This window comes from Penaeus monodon, chromosome 12, assembly GCF_015228065.2.
Source record: "Penaeus monodon isolate SGIC_2016 chromosome 12, NSTDA_Pmon_1, whole genome shotgun sequence".
In the NCBI taxonomy this organism is placed as follows: domain Eukaryota; kingdom Metazoa; phylum Arthropoda; class Malacostraca; order Decapoda; family Penaeidae; genus Penaeus; species Penaeus monodon.
The window spans coordinates 10,577,193-10,599,692 of record NC_051397.1 but is presented as its reverse complement, the minus strand read 5'-3'; the positions used below and the strand labels follow the sequence as shown (position 1 = coordinate 10,599,692).

At 47.8% G+C, this 22,500-nt stretch overlaps 1 protein-coding gene across 2 annotated transcripts in view; it reads right to left on the bottom strand.

Moving 5' to 3' along the window:
• Positions 1–3,973: 3,973 nt before the first annotated feature.
• The window catches only part of LOC119579275 (max dimerization protein 3-like), a 134,374-nt gene continuing 115,847 nt past the window's right edge, over positions 3,974–22,500 (bottom strand). The window contains exon 4 of one of the 2 annotated variants that reach the window (XM_037927019.1): positions 3,974–4,177. In XM_037927019.1, coding sequence (XP_037782947.1) covers positions 4,041–4,177 — 137 coding nt within the window. In that variant the 3' untranslated portion in view covers positions 3,974–4,040. The remainder of the gene's footprint in view (positions 4,178–22,500) is intronic. The other variant, XM_037927017.1, reaches the window with a different exon arrangement.

The following is a 22,500-nucleotide window of genomic DNA, read 5'->3' as shown; positions in this document are numbered from 1 at the left end:
AGGAGGAGGAGGAAGAGGAGGAGGTGGAGGGAGGAAGAGAGGAGAGGAGGAGGATAGAGAGAAAGAAAGAGATAGAGAGAAAGAGAGAGAGACAGAAAGAAGAGAGAGAGAGAGAAGGCGGAGAGGGGGAAGGAGGGAGGAAAAGAGGAGGGAAACGAGAGAGAGAGAGAGAGAGAGAATCCGAGACAATCAAAAGGGGATTAGTTGTCATGAGGGGTAACTGTCACAGAAGCCGGTACCTCGAACTGGGTATATCGTACGCGAGAGGATAACTGCACAGTGAGAGAGATCGTGTACGAGACAGACAGCGAAATAGACAAGATTCGGGAGAACATCTGATGGATATTAACTGGGCCAATCAGAGAGGCGTAAGAACAATCCGAGTCAATACAAGATAGTGTCATGAGGTTAACTGTCACAAACCGTGTATGATGGTATCATCTCGTACTTGCATAGTACTGCAGTGTAGAACGCACACGTGTACGCAAGCACGCACACGCTAAATGAGGCAATTTCGGGAGAATCATTCACTGACTGGCTTATTAACTGGCCAATCAGAGAGGCGGTTACAGACAGATGCCTTGGTTCGAAATACAAAAGTCATTTGAGTTCAATTGATTTCACAAACCGATGTTTTTATGTATAATACAATACATTAATTCTATTAATATCAAATTATGTATGTCCTGATCTAAAAGACTATATATACTATACATACCACGTAGATATGATTATACTGATAATGATAATTATAGTAGTAGTAGTAATTATATAATAATAATAATAATAATAATAATAATAATAATAATTATTATTATTATTATTATTATAACAATAACAATCAAACATCCCCCCCCCGCGCCGGAGCACCTGCCTCCCCCAAGTGCATACAATCTCCCTGGATCCGTCTGTGAACAAGCCAAGTGTTCAAACATCACAAGTGTCAGCCAAGAAAGCAAACACGTGGCAACAGAGCAGGCAACATGTGTCAGCGGTGGAAACAAGTGTCAGCCCGGCGCACACACACACAAGAAGCACGTGGCACAATCCGGATTCGTGCCGATGAACAATTAGGCGAGCGAGGTGCGGTGAACAAAGGCCCAAGCGCGGTATAAACCCAAGCATAAATTCTGGATTCATACTTTTCCCCAATTTTGTAAGCGAATGCTCAAAATTTACCGAATCTTTAGGTCGAAATCAACAAAAGGAAAGTTAGATTCTGCGCTCATAAACCGACAACCGGCGAAACCGTAGAACCGGCATCGCTGCGGGTGTGCACGCAGGCCGGGGGCGTCGCGTCGGGAAAAGCGTAAGCGTGGACGCGAGGCCATGACCAGCGAGGGGCCCGGCCGGCGTCAACGTCCTGGAGCCGGCAGTTTCGTACATACGCCGCCAGTCACGGGCCGGCCACCCTTTCCCTCGCCTCCCATGGTAAACCCAAAAGCCGCCCGAGCATCGCGTTCCGCCCTCGACTACATACACACCCGCTCCTCTTTCTCCCTCGAGATGCATCATGACTACTTTCGTCCTCCTCTCTAAGAAGGAAGCGGTTCCCCCAGAAATTTCGACGCGAGACCGCCGGGCACGACCGAGGCAAGTTCACAGTTGCGCGGGCCGGCCATATTTACGGCGAGGGCGCAAGCTTTTGTTCTCAGTCGTGGCGGCGCGCGCGAACATCCACGACCCGCCGCCGCTCACCGCTCATTTGAATATACACGTTTTTTCCTTTCTTTCCCCAAAGAGAGTGCCTCATGCGGGCGGTTCGCATTTCATTGCCAAATATTCCTCGGTCAAAAAAGTGGCTTTTAGAGGGCACAAATGGCGTTGCTTGGGCGGAGCGAGGAAGAGTACACAGGCGTGGGTAACCGGCAGTACCAGTGAGGTGGAGAAGCCGGACGGAGGTGGGAGGGCCAGGCAACCTCATAACCCCACTCGCACCCGCGTTTCCCACCTCACACTCAGACACACCGAGCAAAGAGAAACATGCAAACCGCCTTCAGAACCCGCTTCACAACACGCTACACTGCCTCACGACGCCGCACCGCCCATGTGTTACCCCAGGGACACTCCCGTAACTGCAGCGAGGAGAAGCGTTGCCTCATAAGCAGGCTCCTTTGGCCGTCCCCGCAACCGAGTCCTCAACTGCCAGCTTCTTGTAAAGGACATTCCCTCCGAATTCCTTGCCGTTCTTTTCTCGTGAGACTCGGCGTGATCCTGCACTCGTAGGACCCGCTAACAACCTTCCTTTGACCCCGCGCCGCCTTCGATATTCATCCCTCGTACCCTCATCGCACAATAAAGTTCCTCATTCCTCACAAACTCCTTCCCTCACAACTACGCAGACTTTCCTCGTGCCTCTTCATTGCCTCACGAAAGCGAAAGCTAACGATCCTCGCTCTAGTTTTATCGCCAACTACCTTTTTTACCCTCCTTGCTCTCTCTCTCTCTCTCTCTCTCTCTCTCTCTCTCTCTCTCTCTCTCTCTCTCTCTCTCTCTCTCTCTCTCTCTCTCTCTCTCTCTCCTCTCTCCTTCCTTCCTTTCTCTCTTCCTTCCCCTTTCCCTTCCCCGTCCCCTACTTCCTTCTTTTCTTCCAATTCTGCGATTCTTTATACTTTTTTCTAATCTCTCTCTTTCTCTCTCTCTCTCTAATACTATATCATTCTACTCTACTATCTACTATCTATATATCTATCTCTACTCTGCTCTGCTACTCGTCCCTCTCCCTCTCTCTCTCTTCTCTCTCTCTCCCTCCCCTCTCTCTCTCCTCTCTCTCTCTCTCCTTCCTTCCTTCTCTCTCTTCCTTCCCTCTTCTCCCTCCCTTCTCTCTTCTTCCATTCCGTCTATACTTCTTCTCTCTCTCTCCTCTCTCTCTCTCTCTCTCTCTCTCTCTCTCTCTCTCCTCTCCTCTTCTCTTCTCTTCCTCTCTCTCTCTCTTTCTCTCTAATAACAATGATAATAATAATAATAGCAATGATAATAATAATAATAATTAATAATAAAATAATCATTAATAATAATAGCAATAATAAGGATGATGATAATAATAAATTATCTTTCTCCCTACTCAATCGCCATTCTTGACTGACTTCCCCCCCCCCTCTCTCTCTTCTCTCTCTCTCTCTCCTCTCTCTCTCTCTCTCTCTCTCTCTCTCTTCTCTCTCTCTCTCTCTCTCTCTCTCATCCTTCCTTCCTACCTCCGTCCCTCTCTCTACCCTTTCTTCCATCCATCCTTCTTCCCTTACTTCCTTTCTATCTTTCTTTCTTCTTTCCTTTCCTTCCCTCTCCTCCTCTCCTCCCACCCCCTCCCTCCCTCTTACCATTCCTTCCTTCCTCCCTCCTCCTCCACCCTCCTTCCTTCCCTTCCTCCCTCTTCCCTCCCTTCCTCCCTCCGCCGCCTCCATCTCTACGCAAGCCTTACTTCCGCTCGCTGTTTTGTTGACGACATCCGGTATTCGCGGAGGGAGGGCGGGAGGGAGGGAAGGAGGGCGGAGGGGGGTGGAAGGGAGGGAAGGAAGGAGGGCGAGGGGGGTGGGAGGAGGGAGGGCAGAGGAGGAGGGAGGGAGGGAGGAGGGCGCCGTCGGATTCCGCCCGCGCTGTCGCCAACTCCACAAATTGCTCTCTCTACCTGTGCGCTTCTCCCGCCGAAGGCCCCCCCATGCCTCCGATCTTCCTGCTTCCTCTTCGCACACCAGCTCTCTATTTCTTCCTCTGTTTCCCCCCCCCTCTCTCTCTCTCTCTCTCTCTCTCTCTCTCTCTCTCTCTCTCTCTCTCTCTCTCTCTCTCTCTCTCTCTCTCTCTCTCTCTCTCTCTCTGTCTGATCACAGCTATAGCTTTATGAATATGCATATGCATACATATACATACATACACACATATACATATGTGTGTGTGTGTGTGTGTGTGTGTGTGTGTGTGTGTGTGTGTGTGTGTGTGTGTGTGCGTGTGCGTGTGCGTGTGCGTGTGCGTGTGCCCGTGCGTGTGCGTGAGCGCGTGCGTGTGCCCGTGCGTGTCTCATTCCACATCTTCATCTCCATTTGCATTCATCTCCATCCCTTTACCCCGTGCCTGCAAGCGCACACGCAGCCCATCTCGTGCCGTTTCGTCGCCTGGCCGTCCTTACCACAACCGCTGCGACGCCCGCGCCCACGCCCCCGCTGCTCCCACAAATCGCAATTACCTGAAATAAGAGAAGGACAAAAAATAAATGACCGGAATCAATCATCTTTACAATTTCTCATAAACAATTTTCTCTTCTAAAATAACGGGGAGAGGGAGGGAAGGAAGGATGGTAAGGGAGGGAGGGAGGGAGGGAAAGAGGGAATAAGGGAGGGAGGGAGGGAAGGAGGAGGGGAGGGAGGACGAATGGGAGGGAGAGGGAGGGGGAGAGAGAGAGAGAGAGAGAGAGAGAGAGAGAGAGAGAGAGAGAGAGAGAGAGAGAGAGAGAGAGAGAGAGAGAGAGAGAGAGAGAGAACAAGAGCATGAGAGCAGGAGAGTAGAGACAAAGACAGACAGAAAAAAAAACCAGAAGACATACATCATCAGAAATAAGTATCAAACGAAGACAAAAAAAGAGAGATAAAAACAAATAAAAAATCATAATCTAACGTCGTATATGAATTACACACATCACGCATCCTGGTCATTATCAATCTTTATGGCCTTTTCTTCCCCTCCTCTTCACTTCCGGTATTCTCCCCCACCCCACAATCCTCTTCTCCACCCCCATCCCCCTCATCACCCTCTCCCTCTATATCACTTCATTGCTCCTTTAATTACCATTCTCTTTTCTTCTCTTTCCCGCACTTTGGCTCCTCCTTCATATCACCGTTTCCTCTTCCTTCCTCTTTCTTTTTTCTTTCCTTATGCGTTTCTCCCTCTCTTTCTCTTTATCGAAAACCAGTTTGAAAGTTTAACGGAATCCGTATATGAAGTCTGCAATCAACACGCTGGAGTGCAGTGAGATAATGTAGATCAAAATATGCATGCAGTTCCCTCACCTCTACTATCCTTAACATCATCATCACCAATCAGACACCCTAATCTCTACCGCAACCGCATGATCATCGCTACCACATCACCACAGCGTCAGCACAGATCCTACGGTGCTGTGGATTCTGGCGGCTGTGGGTTGAGGGAGGTTGAGAGAGAGGGAGAGTGAAGGAGACTTTTTGACAACTTTACTGAGACAAACGTTGAGAGACCACACAGCCTAACTATCCATACACGGACAGACAAACAAGATGCATAAGGAGACTTAACAAACCAAATAATTACAAGCAAAGGAGCGGATTTACCGATCGTTAGACACGTACACAGACCGATAGACAAGACAAATACCGATTCGACACAGCACTAAGCGAGGATAGACGTTCTTAAGGCAGAGCAGTGTATAGTAAGCTGTTTCGAAAGCCTCGCACGCACGCTGTATGTAACGCCAGACCCCAACCGGCTCAAAGAGAATCTGTGTACTGTAGAAATTAGGACACAATTCAATTACAGCGCTGCCGAGGATTACGCGGATCTGGTCGTACTTTTCGAATATCACGGCGGCGAAATTGGTTCAACGGTTCTGCCACTTCGCCTCGTATTAATTAAGGCTAGTTATAATAATATCACGGTTAGGCCTATACTTCCGGGAATCGATAGGCTGAGAGGGACGGCTTATTGGGTGTGAGCAGGTGTGAACAATAGGCCCAGGCAGGACTTGATGATATAGAATGCAATATCTCTCTCGAGTAATCAAACCACTGTTATTTTCTCCAAATCTATGTTGTATCCAATATTCTCGTTATTTCGCTTGTTTTCATTATTTCCCCTTTGGTCTGTAGTAACATCAAATAACCAATATAAGCATCATTTTTAACATTCTTCCGTTTCAGTTTTATCACATTCTCTTCCCACTTTGAAACCAAGAATGAAAATGCCTCACCTAACTCCACAACAGGTTAACAAACCACCAACTGAAAACATAAATGGTAAATCTCTTGTGAAAAACGGTGAAAAAAATCAAATAAAATTCGAACAAAAAATTCAAAACTTTTCAGCGGGAAAAAAACTCCAACAGCCATTAACGGTCAAAAGGCCAATTCAAACTCCTTCTGAATCAATATACGAAAAGCCCAGATTTCTCTTTAAAGATTTCTAAAACACGACTTTATTGCTCGACGAAAGACGACCTATCTATCACGAGCTCGCACTGAACACTGAGACGTAATAAATAGATAGATGGATAGATAGATAGATAGATAGATAGATAAATACAGAAGGAAAAATAAAACAATAATTTCCACGTCGGGTATAAATAAATAAATAAATAAATAAATAAATAAATAAATAAACGTAAAAAACGTCTACAGGTTTAATTTCTGAATAATCTCCGCATCTGTTCTGCGTTACGCCATGCAACTCTCTGATGAACAAAGTAAACGTCAGTACACAACCACAAGCTTGCAACACATCGCTGCACATCCACCCTGCAACACTGAATCACTACCCATATCTGCTCTTTGTCACGTCATGCAACACATCCTCATTCAACACAAGAAAGAACAAACACGTCAACAGAATCAACATCTTGCATCCTGTCAACGCAAAATAAAAACCTTGCAACAATCACCACAACCGAGACCCAGCAACACAAAACCTGCAACCCCTATAAGCTGCAACACATCAATACTCATTCCACGCTGCAACACCGCGAAGGCTTTATAAGGGCCGACCGCACCTCCAGGAACTCAGTACCTTAACTCGAATCATACGGGGCGGACCTTGACACTCTCTTGGGTAAACTCTCCCGAAAATTGCACGAGAGAGAGGAGGACGGCCGAGTTTCTGCAGGGGAGAAGGGAGAAGAGAGGAGAGGAGTAAGGGAAGAGAGGAGAGGAGAGGGGGGAGGGAGGAGGTGGGTAAAAAGCGAAAGTTGTCAAAAGGGGTCGAGAGAACGGAAGGGGAAAGGAAGGGAGAATAGGGAGAGAGGAGAGAGAGAGAGAGAGAGAGAGAGAGAGAGAGAGAGAGAGAGAGAGAGAGAGAGAGAGAGAGAGAGAGAGAGAGAGAGAGAGAGAGAGAGAGAGAGAGAGAGAGAGAGAGAGGAGAGGAGAGAGGAGGAGAGAGAGAGAGAGAGGGAAGGGAGAGGATAGGGAATCCCACTTCCCACATTTAAAATTCACAGCGAAAAAAAATAGACGAAAACACAACTCTGAACTCAACAACTTCAACTTCTTCGCCCTCCTTATGCACTCTCATCCCCCCCCCCCCCCCGAAACGAAAAACAATTTTTGCACTACTTCTCCGAGTACACACAAAGCCCGATACAATAATGCCGTCTTGATCAGGGAACTTCAGGTCTGAGAGAGGAGAGATTTTTTTTTCAGGGGGAACCGTAACAAATTGGTTCTCAATCTCCACCTCTGTCTCTGACTGTCTGTCGCTCTTGCTCTTGCTCTTGCTCTTGCTCTCTCTCTCTCTCTCTCTCTCTCTCTCTCTCTCTCTTCTCTCGTGTGTGTGTGTGTGTGTGTGTGTGTGTGTGTGTGTGTGTGTGTGTGTGTGTGTGTGTGTGTGTGTGTGTGTGTGTGTCCCTCCACCTTTTCTTTCATTTTATCAGGTCCAAAATTTGAGACATGCTCTATAAGAGGCGCGATTCTATCTATACTAACGGCCTATATCTTTGGAGTTATAGTGATAGCATATTCCTCGGACGGCGCCGCTTGCAGTGACGACAGAAAAGTTCTTCAAGTTTGGAAAATGCCAAGTAAAGAAGTTCCTAAAATAAATCATCTCCTTTGAGATGCCCAGAGGATTGCCTTACACATCAATAAAACCCATCTATCTATTTCCATATCCCCAAAACGCTCTCTCTAAAACAGATAATCATAACAAACAATACAGCGTCATACCATTTCATTGTAATCCATCATCTAGCATTCCCCTGGCTTCGTAGGAAACATTCTAACTGTTCTGTCACAATCCCCATATGTCTACGTAGCCTCCAGCATACGGCCTACGGAACAGAGCGATGCGAAGCCGTAGGAAAAGGTGAGAGAAAAAAAAAAGAAGAAAATCCGTAACGCCGCATATTTCTCTTAACAATATTTCGATCTAAAACCAGTGCCACGTGAACCCCCTTGCGTAACCGAGAGGCCTTGGCACACTCGCTCCGTGTTGCTAATGCCCAGCGTTCGACCGAGATACATAGTAACGTTAAGGAGGTTAATTTAATTTCTCTTTTCTTTCTTTCTTTCGTTAATTTTTAAAACCGTTTTCTCCCTATCGTCTTGTTTTTTTTCGTATCGACTTCTATTCTGATCTTGTTTAGTCGTCTGTCTTTGTCTTTGTTCGCGTCTGGTTAGGCCTATTCACCTTTTTGTCTGTCTACTCGTCTTTCTCTTTCTTCCGCTATTTTTAACTTTTTCTCTTTTTCTCTCTCTCTCTCTCTCTCTCTTTTTTTTTGTCTTGTCTGTCTGCTTGTCTTTTTTACTTCTTCCTTGTCACCCACCTTCCTCCCTCCCACCCTCTTTCTCTCCGTCACTCCCTATCTTCCCCCTCCCTCCCTCCCTCCCTCCTCTTTCCTACCCTCTTCCTCCCCTTTCACCTCCGTCCTCCCCTCTTCCTCCCTCCCACCTACCCTCTTCCCCTCTTCCTCCCTCCTCCTCCCCCCTCCTCAAAAAGTGCAAGCGCAGACACAAGCCGCCCTCTCAGCGTCCTCGAGAAAGGCCATCATGCACACGAGACACCAAGACGCATAAAATAGGGTTCATTAAACTACCGAGGGAATCGAATCGCACGCGCCTTTGACACCCACACGCCGCGCCTCGAGAGAAAGGGAGAGGGGAGAGGAGAGAGAGAGAGAGAGAGAGAGAGAGAGAGAGAGAGAGAGAGAGAGAGAGAGAGAGAGAGAGAGAGAGAGAGAGAGAGAGAGAGAGAGAGAGAGAGAGAGAGAGAGAGAGAGAGAGGAGGAGGAGGTACGGAGGGAGGGAGAGATGGAGAGAGAGAGTGAGTGAGTGAGTGAGTGAGTGAGGATAGTGAGTGAGAGAGAGAAGGAAGATCATGAAGAAGATCGCAAGGAATCCACATCTACCGAAATAAGGACAGATCGAATGAGCGAATGCCTCTTCCAGCGTCGGGCTCAGAGGAACGGACAAGGCCAGAAAACGGAGCCGGTTTCTGCTGGTATTTCCACCACAATTAGGAAATAAAGTAGGGAAAGAGACATACAAGGAAATAGAAGGAGAAGGAGAAGGAGGAAGAGAAAAAGAGAGAGAGAGAGAGAGAGAGAGAGAGAGAGAGAGAGAGAGAGAGAGAGAGAGAGAGAGAGAGAGAGAGAGAGAGAGAGAGAGAGAGAGAGAGAGAGAGAATATCTGATACTTAGCTTGAAATACTGGAAATGCGAATCATTCAACCTTTCATGATATAAAACCAACCTATCTCAGTGACATCCATTTGGGTAACTGATAAAAAACGTTACTTTTTGCATCACATGAAATAAAACACGACAGCTTGTCCATTGTCTTCCAGGGGAGGGGGAAGAGGAAAGAACGAGAGAGGTGTAAAGAGGAAGGGGAGAGGGAAAATGAGAGAGAAGGAAGGAGGAAGACAGTGGAAACGTAGAATGAAAGGAGGTTTGGGAATGGGAGAGGGTGGGAGAGAGAGAGACAACAGGGTGAGGGAGCGGTTGAGAAAGATAGAGAGGGAGGGAGAGGGAAGAGGGAGAGAGGGAGAGAGTGAGAGAGAGAGAGAGAGAGGAGAGAGGGAGAGAAAAGCACATGCCAATCAATTTTCTATATCCTTCCCCCCATTGATCTTTATCTCCAAAACTTCTTAATACCCTCCCTTTAATCCCCCCCCCCCACGTCCTTACTACCCCCTCTCCCTGCCTCAAAAGAGCTGATTGGCCGACCGAACGACACCCAACCAGCCAATCAGTAACCCCAGCAAGTAACCCCAGCACGTCTTCGCTACGACAACCTTTCCTCATTCCCCTCATCTTCCCCCACCTCTTCCCCCTTCCCTCAGCCACCCCCAGATCCCCTCCCCCCCAACATCAACCCCACAATCTCAATCACTCTCCTTACCCCCCACAACCTCAATTGCCCTCCCAAAGTTCTCTCCCACAAACCCCACCCTCCCCAACCCCAATTACCCTCCCCCACCCCTTCCCAACAACCCCCTCCCCCCATCACTATAACTCTCCTAGACATGAAAAAATAGTGGATCCGCTGAGCCTAAAATCCGAGATCAATCCATCTTGAGTACCAATCAAGATCTCCCGTTCCCCCGCCCCCCTCCCCTCCCCTTCCCCCTCCCCTCCCTCCCATCTCCACCCCCTCCCCTCCCCTCCCCTTCTCTCACAGTGTCTCTTATTCAACCCCATCAATATCAATGCTCAAATTATGCAAGTGTGTCTGTCTATGGTGGCAGGAGGTGGGTGAGTGGTGAGTGAGTGAGTGAGTGAGTGAGTGAGTGAGTGAGTGAGTGAGTGAGTGAGTGAGTGAGTGAGTGAGTGAGTGTCTTTGTACGTATGTGCGTACTTGTGCATGATATGTGTGTGTGTGTGTGTATGTATGTGTGTGTGTGTGTGTGTGTGTGTGTGTGTGTGTGTGTGTGTGTGTGTGTGTGTGTGTGTGTGTGTGTGTGTGTGTGTGTGCGTGTGTGTGTGTGTGTCTGAGCGCGCGCGCATGTGTGCGTGTGCGTGTACGCGTGTCTGAAAGTGAGTGTGCGCGTGTGTGTTTGAGCGTGATGGATGACTGTTTGGCTGGGTTGGCAGATGGATGGAAGATGGATGAATGTGGATGTAAGGAAGCGCGGATAGACGGAAAGACGAATCGGCAGAGAAGCAAACCCCAATAACTACTCAACACATCAAACGTGCAACATATTCACTCGCCCAGACACACAGGCCCTAGAGAGAACAGAAAAAAATCCGGACTCGCAAAACCTATGCAGAAGAGAAACACAGACACACAAAAACTGAACAGAAAAAACACTTAGCCACAGCACACAGCCACAACACAGACAGACAGACCGGACAGACACACAGACACACACACACAAAGAGAGCCGACGGCGCGACAGAAGCGACCGGCGCCCGTCCCGAGGGCAGAACCAAAGGGCGCTTTGTCTAAGAAACCTTAATCCAGAGATCAAAGCGTCTTAGAAGAGGCAGGGAGCCTTAGGTCGCCGAGGACAAGGACTATCGACTGGCGACTTGAGGGAGGGAGGGAAGGGGGAGGGAGGGAGCTAGGGAGGGGAGGGAGCTAGGGAGGGGAGGGAGGGAGAGGGAGACTGAGGAAGGGAGGGAAGGAAAGGAGAAAGGGAGGGAAGGAGGAAGAGAGGGAGGGAAAGGGAGAGATAGAGGGAGAAAAAGAGGAAAACAAGGGAAGAGGATAGGGAAGGAGGGAAGAAGAGAAAGAGAAAAGGGAATGAGAAAGGGAGGAAGGGGAGAGTGAGGTGAGTGTGCAGAGTGAACGATGGCGCAGCAGTGTATAAGGGAAATTAGAAAACAAACGTGAAGGTCGATCAAGCTAGTCGATAAGTCAGTCGGTCCATCGGTCAGACTGAGAAATGGAAAGTCTCTCTCTCTCTCTCTTTCTTTCTCCTTCTCTCCCTCTCCCTCTCTCCCTCTTCCTCCCTCCTTCATTCCTGCCTCCCTTTCTTCCTTCTTTCCAACCATTTTTCCCGTCTCTTCCCTTCGTTTCTCTAGCCATCCGTTGGAAATACATTATCATATAAACGACAACCAGAAATCTGGAAGCAACAATTAATCTCTATCTATCTCTCCCTCTCTTCTCCTTCCTCCCTTTCTAGCCCAAGAAAAAAAACGGATTACCTTTTTCCCTGGCAACGATTAAACAATTTTCTGCTCGACGCTAAAATCTGCACTCGACGGATCGCCTAACTGCTCCTCGGCAAGGGCATTCTCCCCTCCCCCACTCCACCCCCTCCTCCTCCTCCTCCTTCTCCACCTCCTCTTCCTCCCTTTTCCCTTATCCCTGTTCTCTTCTCTCGTTCCCCTATCCCGCTCTTCCTCCTTTGCCCTAACTTCCATTTTCATCTCCTACTCCTTATCCCCCTCCTTTTCCCAGACCCCTCCTCCTCACTCTCACCCACAACACCCCAACACACCACCACCACCCATCACTACCACCACCACTACCACCATCACCACCACCACCACCACTTCCTCCCCCTCCTCCTACGAATCCAACCTCCCCCTCATCCCCCATTCTCTTTTCATCCTCACCCTCCCCTCACTCCTCTACCCCCTTCCCCCACAGCTGGGTACGTAGGGAGGGTACGCCACGACACCCATTACTCCTTTCCCCGGGTCCTCATCACTCCTAGGGCGTGCGGGTGACACTCAGGGGGAAAAGGAGGAGGAGGAGGAGGAGGAGGAGGAGGAGGAGGAGGAGGAGGAGGAGGAGGAGGAGGAGGAGGAGGAAGAGGAGGAGGAAAGGGAGATGAAGGAGGATGAGAAAGAGGAGGGAGGAGAAAAGGAAAAAAATAGAGAAAGAAAGAAAGAAAGAAAGAAAGAAAAAACAACAAAACTGAAAAAGACCAAGAAAAGCGCGATTCTGACGCGGAGGAGAGGCGGCAGGACACGAGAGGCGAAGATAGCTAAGGCCGTTTCAGCTTCCTTGGCGATCACTACCCCTACCCCCCCCTCTTCCCCCGCGACCCCCCCTCCCCCTCCCATCCTCTTCTTCCTTTCCAAGATAGAAAAATGGCCGAAAAAAGGGGGGGGGGACGGAAATGAACGTCACGATGCACTATCACTGATCACAGTAAAGATGCTGTCCAGAGAAAAAATAAATAAATAAAAATATTGATAAAAAGGCCAATGGTGATGACGTCATGTGTTCCGGTGTCTTCCTTCTCCTTCTCCTCTTCTTACTCTTCCTTCTTCTTTTCCTTCTCCTTTTATTTTCACTTTTGCCTTCTTTTCTTACCACCACACTCACGAAAATTATAATCAATCTTCCCTAACACTTCTCTTTCTACTTGTCATCTCCTTCTTCTCGTTCTTCTTCTTTTTCTTCTTTTTTTCTTCTTCTTCTTCTTCTTTTCCTTCTTCTTCTTCTCCTTCTTCTTCTCTCTCCTCTCCTTCTTCCAAGTATCCAAGTCCTTAATTAACTCCTTTAAACCATCTCAGAAACCTCACACAAATAACACCGGTCAAAATAAACCCAAACAACAACATGAAGAAATAACAATAGAAATAAAAATAAATAAAAATTCCCTCGCCTTCTTTGGGTGACCTCCCACAAAAAACCACAACGACCCCCCCCCTCCCACAACGACCCCACGGGACCCCACGACCACCTGGACGAGCGCACTGGCGGCCGTGATGAGCAGGTGGTAATGAAAGCAAATGGGTTTTAATGAGGGGCGTGTGGGGGAGGGGGGAGGGGAGGGGAAGGAGGAGGAGGAGGAGGAGGAGGAGGAGGAGGAGGAGGAGGAGGAGGAGGAGCGGAGAGAGAAGAGGGAAGAGGAGGAGGAGGAGGGGGAGATAAGAACACGAGTAAGAAACGGAAGGCGCAAAATAAGATAAAACGAGGAGGAGGAGGAGGGGGAGGAGGATGAAATAGATGAGGAGTAAAGAGAAGGAAATGGAGAAAGAGAAGTACGAAGAACAGTAGAAGGACGAGGAGAGAAGCAGGTCAGGAAGAATACGGATAAAGCATGACGGTGAGAGAGGCCATGGATATAGGACTGCAGAAGACCTAGAAGGAAGCCAGGATAAGATAAGGTACAGAGAAAGCCAAGCAAGATGAAGGATGCTGCAGGAGGCCAGGATAAGGGAGGAAAGTCAGGATAAGGAAAAGCAGTGAAAAAAAAAAAATCATAAAGCGCAATATTATAAAGCAAGTCCGGATGAGGCAAGGATGGCGTGGGAAACCAGGTGTGGAAGGAAGGAAGTTAGCTCAAGCTCAGTATAAGGTAAAAAAATGAGACGAAGTGAAATGAGGGTGAGAAGTATGAGGTAGAGACGCGTGGGGCCGTAAATATGAGGAGGCAATACGTGTTGAATAGCGACTCTATCAGGTATGAGATAAATCAAAGTGTGATGGATGATGGAGATAAGAATGAGTTATGGGAGATGAGGGAGTCACGGAGATAAGTATGACAAAGTGTGGATAATAACAGAGCGAATGGGACAGGACCATCTTGGACTTTTTTCCTCTTCTATTTATCGCGTCCTCCCTCCTAACCATTCTCTCTCTCTCTCTCTCTCTCTCTCTCTCTCTCTCTCTCTCTCTCTCTCTCTCTCTCTCTCTCTCTCTCTCTCTCTCTCTCTCTCTCTATCCCTCCCTCCCTCTCTACAGTCTCTCCTCGTTCTTTACACAGCTAATGAACTCCCTTGTGCCACACTTAAGCTACGCCTCACTTCCCTCAACACGCCACCACACAGCAGATCATCACATCACAACACATCATCAAGCCACACTGTGCACACCCAACCTTTTTATCACGCTCGGGCACACACGCTCACGCACACATAAGGGGATATACTTAGCTCACACACAAACACATCCGTACACACATGCATATGCAAGCAAACTCAAATGCAAACACACACACACACACACACACACACATACTCACACACACACACACACACACACACACACACACACACACACACACACACACGCGCGCGCGCGCGCGGAAGCACTTCCACATCCACAAATCCACACACACACGCGCGCGGACAAACACCCAAACACCTTACAAGTGATGGTACCGGAGCAGCAGTACGGTATCTGCCCAAGCACGCTGACTCACGCTAGGCTAGTACCCGGACAACCAGACCCGCAAGTTACCTACCTGACTCACACACACACACACGCACGCACCTCAGCCACTCTCACTTTCACTTGCCGATCCACGCACGCACGCACACACACACACATACACACACTTTGGGGCATTTCTGAGAGGGTATAAAACGTATCCAGATTTCGTCGGATGTACAATCATCATTCGTCTCGAAGATGATTGTTCGCCATCACTCCTTACGAAAATTACAGTGCCAGGGACATAACGCCATTTATAACCGCAATCACTGTTATCGTTATTACGGTCATTACCGATTAGATACCCTAATCACCCCTGATCACTGTCGCCGCAGTCTTTATTATGAAGACAATGAAACATGCTCAACAGATTCTCTTCAGCCCCGAGTCGAGAGTAAAACAGGTGATACAGACTTAAATAATTCAGGACCTTAAATGGCCCAAAACCAGTTAGTTAAAAGGGCTGCGCAGAATAATGGGCCGTCGCGAAAATGAGGCGCTTCGGCGGAACGCACTCGCCGTGCCGGGGGAATTAAAGAAATGTTAGCCCCGTAAGGAAGTTAAGTAGAGCGAAATAATTCAGTCAAATGAGAATCTCGTTGGGTTGTCCGAAGCCAATCGAGTGGACATAACAAAATGTGAAACGGGGGAGAGGAGATTCCACTAAATGGACAAAGTAAGGAAAACCAAACTGAGGCAAAGTCCTGCCACGAGCGAGGGAATCGGGTAAAGTACGAATCGTGAGTAAAACGAAAGCACCGAGTAAAGTGCGAGCGAGGAGATAAGTGAGAGGCCCGACCCAAGACAGAGCACAGAGTGAACTGAGACCATTCAGATAAGTAAAGAAAAAAAAACGCAAAACGAGCGAACTAAGCAAAGTGCGAGAGGGTGATTCGGGAGCACCTTGCGGTAGGAGCTCACTGTCGCCGGCACGCATACCCGGGAACAAGCGCTTTCCTTAAATGGCCAATTATCTGGCCTGACACATGACAAAAGATAATGCTCTCCCCAGGAGACCAGCCGTCATCATTATCCTTTATGTGTTCTGTTACCATTATCATAATGTTGTCATTAAAGCTACCATCCATTGTCGTTATTATCACTACCAAAAAATACCCACAACATAATGAAATCCAAAAGTATTTTGGAGAAGCATTGTTTCCTTACACAAAACCAACGAGTCATTGTCTAGATCTCGCAGGGAGGGGGGGAAGAAGGAGGAGGGAGGTGGGAGGGAGAAGGAGGGAGGTGGGGGGGGGCATTGAGAATCGCTATTCCTAAATTCCACTCATCAACTCTCTACCTGAAGTCACTAAGTAAACATGCCACAAGTATGTAAATAAGGAGTAAATAGAGCGCAACTATCCATACGAGGAAAATGAAGAAAAAAGTAAAATCAAGAATCTAAGTTTGAGAGCAAGATCGTTAGACAATCACGTAAGGCGGTTTTCCAATCTTACTCCACTTCCTCCCCCTCTCCCCTCCCCCCTCCCCCTCCTCCCCAACCTTGCGCAAGTTATATGTCCTTCGTGTCCTGGCGAGTAAAACAACGCCACATATTATCCCTATTTTCAAAATGTGTCCGTGACGTCACATCCAGGCTAGGGGGAGAGGGGGAGGGGGAAGGAATAGGGGGGGAGAAAAGACTACCCCTTACCCCCTTCCCCTTTCCCGTCCCTCCTGTTTACCCTACCATTACTTCACTCTAAGTATCTGCCATTACCCGCCATAATTATCTGGTATGCCAACCATGATCTACAACAGCGATTATTATGCGCCAGGAGCTACTCATGACCCGACCTACCATGTGTGTGAAGATAACGGAGGGGGAGCACGTCATAAGACCTACCATGTGGAATCTATCAAACATTCTCTCTCTCTCTCTCTCTCTCTCTCTCTCTCTCTCTCTCTCTCTCTCTCTCTCTCCTCTCTCTCTTCTTCCTCTCTCTTCTCTCTCTCTTTCTCTCTCTCTTTCTCTCTCTCTCTCTCTCTCTCTCTCTCTCTCTCTCTCTCTCTCTCTCTCCTTCGTCTTTGCTGCCTCGTTCATCTGTTGTCAGCCGCTGCCGCTGCCTTCATTGGAAATATTAAGACCGTACAGCTGTAGGCCATGACTCATCCCCGGCATTGATCTCACGCGCTTACACACACACGCCTACGTCTTCACCTTCATTCACATACACACATACACTTACACTTACATTCTTTGTCTCTGTCTCTGTCTGTCTCTGTGTATTTGTCTCTGTCTCTCATATTCACCCTCTCCCTGCCTCTCACTGAAACAAACAAACAAACAAACAAACACACACACACACACACACCACACACACACACACACACACACACACACACACACACACACACACACACACACACACGCACACACACACCGCGCGCGCGCGCAGCGGACACGAGAGCGGCTCTTGAAAACCACACGAGACCACCTGATCTGGCCTCCCCGCTGGAAAAAAAATGAGAAAGAGGTAGAGAGAAAAATAAATACTCGAGCCGACAACAACACGCACGGATCTGCGTTGTTACTGACAGGGAAATCACGACCCGGCCGGAATGAGACTCCTTCTCACGTGGACCCAAAGCCGACTTCGCGGTTCCTCTGGTACGGCAGGTACGGTCGTGACGCAGATAATATCGATGCAGATGGATACAGCCGGTCTTCCGAGTACTTTGAAATTCGTAGAAAAAAAACAAGGACGAGAGGGAAGAGGCAAAAAGAAAGAGAATAAGAGAGAAAAAGGAGTGACGGATACACCTCCATCTTGCCGGTGTCGCCATCATCAATACGATAGAAAGTTTATCCTCCTCAACGATCTCCAAGCACCTCCCCCCCTCCGTTGCACGCCTCCCCCTTCTCTCCTCTCTCCAGCTCTTCGTCTTCCTTGGGCTCCTCTCTCTCTCTCTCTCTCTCTCTCTCTCTCTCTCTCTCTCTCTCTCTCTCTCTCTCTCTCTCTCTCTCTCTCTCTCTCTCTCTCTCTCTCTCTCTCTCCTATTTTCTTCTTTCCAGCTCCTCCTCCTCTTCTCCCTCCAGCTGCTGCTGTTGCGGCTCTTTCTCTTCCTCCTCTTCCTCTTCCTCCTGATCCTCTTTCCCCTCCTCATTCCGTCTCCATTGCACGAAACAAAGCGCCTGAGACATGCTACAAGTACCGTAACAGACAAACAAGTTCCCGATGAACCGGTTTAACGCGTTATGTTCCCAATCAGCCGGCCGCTTCCTCAATTTCCCAAGCTCTTGATTTGAATTCTCCCGCGGGGTGTTTCGCTATCACGGGCTCTGCTTGCCGTCGTGAATAATACAATTACCACGTGAATAAACGGAAGCTGTACATCAAGCCAGGCTGCGGCGAGGACATTAAAGGTATTTCTTCATCGTCCACGCTGTCACCTCGCCCTTAGCGCTCTCGCTCTCTCCCTCTCTCTCGCTACCTAGCTAGTTAACTCTGTCTCCCTCTCTCTCGCTAGCTAGATAGCTAGTTAGCTCTCTCTCTCTCTCTCTCTCTCTCTCTCTCTCTCTCTCTCTCTCTCTCTCTTCTCTCTCTCTCTCTCTCTCTCTCTCTCTCTCTCTCACTCTCTCCTCTCTCTCTCTCTCTCTCTCTCTCTCTGCATAACAACAACTTATTCTCGACTCCCGCATTTTTTTTTTTTTTTTTTTTAATGACAAAGCTTTCACAAGGGTCTCAAAATACATGTAAGTTTCCAGGATGCTCAAGTTTATATGAAATACGTGCAAAGGAGCCCCGCCAAACAAGTGAAACAAACAAAACGCGAGGATGCAGCCGCCTGCCCCTTCCTGGGCCCCTGCCAGAAGCCGGCTCAACCCCGTTAAGGTGACCCATATATCATATATCACGCCGATCTAACTACATTGGGCTTTATTTGGGCTTTCGAATTTCACGCCCCTCGTCACATGCCCTGCGACCAACTACAGTCCTCCCCGTTGCAACAGTATCCGAGTGCTGCAACGAGAAGAGGGAGGAGAGAAAAAAGGAGAGAAAAAATACATGCACCATCTACAATGCTTCAGCGCTTCAGTCCGCAACAACAACCACCTGTGCTCTGGCTCCTCCCTCACGAGAGTATCCCTTGCAAGTCTTAAACCACGAGTTGCTATCAACGCAAAACTGCAGCATGGCAAAAAGAGGAAAACATAAACGCTTCATGCAAATGGGCTTTCATTTGGTAGCTTCATGATCAGTGTGCGTATATCGGTATCTGTCTGTGTGTCTGTATGTGTATATGTCTGTTTGTCTGTCTGTCTGTCTTTCTGTCTGTCTGTCTGTCTGTCTTTCTATCTATCTAATCTATTTATCTACCTACCTACCTACCCCACCTTCTCTCTTCATATTACCACTAATAAACCAACCCAAATTCAGGGTCGTTTCCCCCTTACGCCTTGCACATAAAGAGGGCGGGGCCAAGGGGGAAGGGGTAGGGGTAGGGGTAGGGGGGTAGGGGTAGGGGTAGGGGGTGCGGCTGGGGGAGTGTAGGGAGGAGGAGGAGGAGGAGGAGGAGGAGGAGGAGGAGGAGGAGGAGGAGGAGGAGGAGGAGGAGGAGGAAGGAGGAGGAGGAGGAGGAGGAGGATGGAGAGGGAGAATAGTACGGGAAGGGGGGGGAAGGGTGAGGGGGAGGGCGGGTGGAAGGCAGGGAAGGGGGGTGGGCGGGAAGGCACTCTATGATACATTTTCAGTTGAGTGCACAGTTGCTAAGCAGAGCCTCCTCAGCCGCGCGACCACAGAACGCCGCCGCAACATGTGCTTCGGAAGTCCTCGCGCCCCATTACGGTTTTTTTCGGGAGCTCTGGAACCACGACCGTAACCGAACCTTGCTTTCTCTCCTATTCTCTCTCATCTCCTATTCTCTTCTCTTCCCTTTCCTTCGCTCTCATCATTTTCCTTCCCTTCTCTTCTCTCCTATTTTCTCTGATCTCTTATGATTCTCCTCTCTTCTCTTCTCTTCCCTCTCCTCTTCTCTCCTATGTTCTTTCATCTCTTATGATTCTCTTCTTTCCTTCTCTCTCATTATTTCTTTTTTTCCTTTCTCTTTCACCTCATCCTCTCTTCTCTTCTAATTTCTGTTTTTTTCCCTTTCCCTTTCATCTTTTCTCTTCGCTTCTCCCCCCTCTCCCATTCGCTTCCTCTCCTCTTCTCTTCCTCTTTTCTCTTGCTGCCGAAGAGAGGGGGGAGCTGCATATTCGCCAATCTAAGACGTGGATGAAATCACACCGACAAACGCTAGCGAATGGTTCGTTCCTGATTCACTCCGCAGGAACGCTGGAGCGTGAGGCGCGAATGCAGTTCCTGGGAGACCATGTCTATGCGCGTGAATCTGATTTTGAATGTGGATATGTGTGGACCTACACACGCACACACAAATACACGCACCCACACCCACATCCACACCACACACACGCACGTCAAACGAGCACACACATACACACGTGTGTGTGTGTGTGTGTGTGTGTGTGTGTGTGTGTGTGTGTGTGTGTGTGTGTGTGTGTGTGTGTGTGTGTGTGTGTGTGTGTGTGTGTGTGTGTGTGTGTGTGTGTGTGTATGTATATATATATATATATATATATATATATATATATATATATATATATATATATATATACACACATAAAGGACTAAAAGAGAATACCATTTATTATGGAAATCGGAAAGAGAATACTGTTCTTGAAATTCTAAAGCAATCACTCAGATATGCAGACAAGACAGCCGACTGTAAATTGCAAATTTGCACACAAAACATCCGTATGACTGCATGAAGTAATGTCAAATTTCTCCGTGAGTGATTCAGTACGGTCACAATTCTGAATAATTTATTAATCTTAAAATATAAACGGAAATGTGTCCGTCTCTCTCTCTTCTCTCTTCTCTTTTCTCTTTTTCTCTCTTTCCCTTCCCCCTCTCTCCCTTTCCCTCACCCCTCTCTCCCTTTCCTCACCCTCTCTCTCCCTCTCCCTCACCATCTCTCTCCCTCTCCCTCACCATCTCTCTCCCTTTCCTTCCCCATCTCTCTCCCTTTCCCTCCCCCTCTCTCTCCCCTTCCCTCTCTCCTCTCTCTCCCCTTCCCTCTCTCCTCTCTCTCCCCTTCCCTCTCTCTCTCTCTCCTTCCTCTTCTCCTCTCTCCCTCCTCTCTCCTCTCCCTTCCCTCTCTCCTCTCTCTCCCCTTCCCTCTCTCCTCTCTCTCCCTTTCCCTCCCACCCTCCCTCCTTTCCTCTCTATTCATACATAAATGCAATATGCATGTAGAGATTATTACGTGCATACAGCCACAATATTTCAACTAATATCAACTTCCTAAACTGCAATAACCATTAAGAATATATTGTCTGCAAACCACCTTCTCTCTAGATAAAATTTCCGATTTTGCTGTTGATAGAGAGCAAGCAATAATGCAACAGAGTGTATTTCTTTCTTTATTTATTTTTCTTTCGCTTAAAAATCATACGAGGAAAAATATTGATATAAACACTGCAAGCACAGCATTGTATGCTTAAATTTAACATTCAATATCATCGTAAAATATGATAATATTAGAATGTACAGTTACATTTTTTTCTCAACTTCCTAAAGTAATATTTAGAAAAAAAACTTAATATATATAAACACAAACAACCTCCCCCCCAGACTAGTTTTATAAAACGGGGTAAAGGAGAAGAGGAGAGGAAATGGAAAAATGAAAGATGGGGGATGGGGGATGGGGGGGAGTGAGGCTGTTGGTGTAGGAGGCGGTGTGGAAAGAAGGGAGACAAGAAGGAGGAGGAGGAGGAGGAGGAGGAGGAGGAGGAGAAGGAGAAGGAGAAGGAGAAGGAGAAGGAGAAGGAGAAGAAGGAGAAGAAGAAGAGGGAAGAAGAGGGAAGAAGAAGGAGGAGAAGAGGGAAGAAGAAGGAGGAAGAGGAGGAGCGGAGAGAAGGAGAGGGAAAGAGGCGCAAAATACGATAAAACGAGGAGACCATAAGAAACAGTGACACGCCCGCAAAATAAATTATTCAGGCCATGTGCAACACAAGGGAAATAACACCTTGTCGAGTGGGTGGAAACGAGAAACAGACAGGGGGGGGGGGGGGTATGGCTAAGGGGCAGGAGAGGGGGAATGGGGGAGAGGGGTGTGGAAAAGGGGTAAGGGGGGGGGGAGCGAAATGTGCCAATATGCCCCACAAGGTACTCACGTGCCTGGTTACAAGATTAACAAGGGCGCGGGGGGAAGGAGAAGGGAGTGGAGGGGGGAGGGGGGAGAAGACGAGGCATTAGCCTATAAACAGACGTAATAATTCCTTTTTATCTTTATCTTCAATGGTTTGCGGTCACGGCGTTCGGAGGTGTGACAGCCATGCGAGAAAAGTTCGAATGCGATAACAAGGTCGGCTTTTAAAATATCGGTCTGTGTGGCAACGAACCGAACCTGAATAGGTATTATTTATTTATTTATTTATTTTATTTTATTTATTTTTTTTATTATTATTTTTTTTTTTTTTTGGTCTTTTACTGTGTTATTATATTAAGATAATCTTCTACGCTGACATCATCAAATGAATAACCATCATAACATACCATACTTACCCTTTCTTCAGACAAAGAAAGAAAGAAAGAAAGAAAGAAAAAAGGGAAAAGGGATAAAAATCTCCCCCCCCCCCAAATAATAATAATAATAATAATAATAATAATAATAATAATAAAAGCATAATCAATAAATAAAT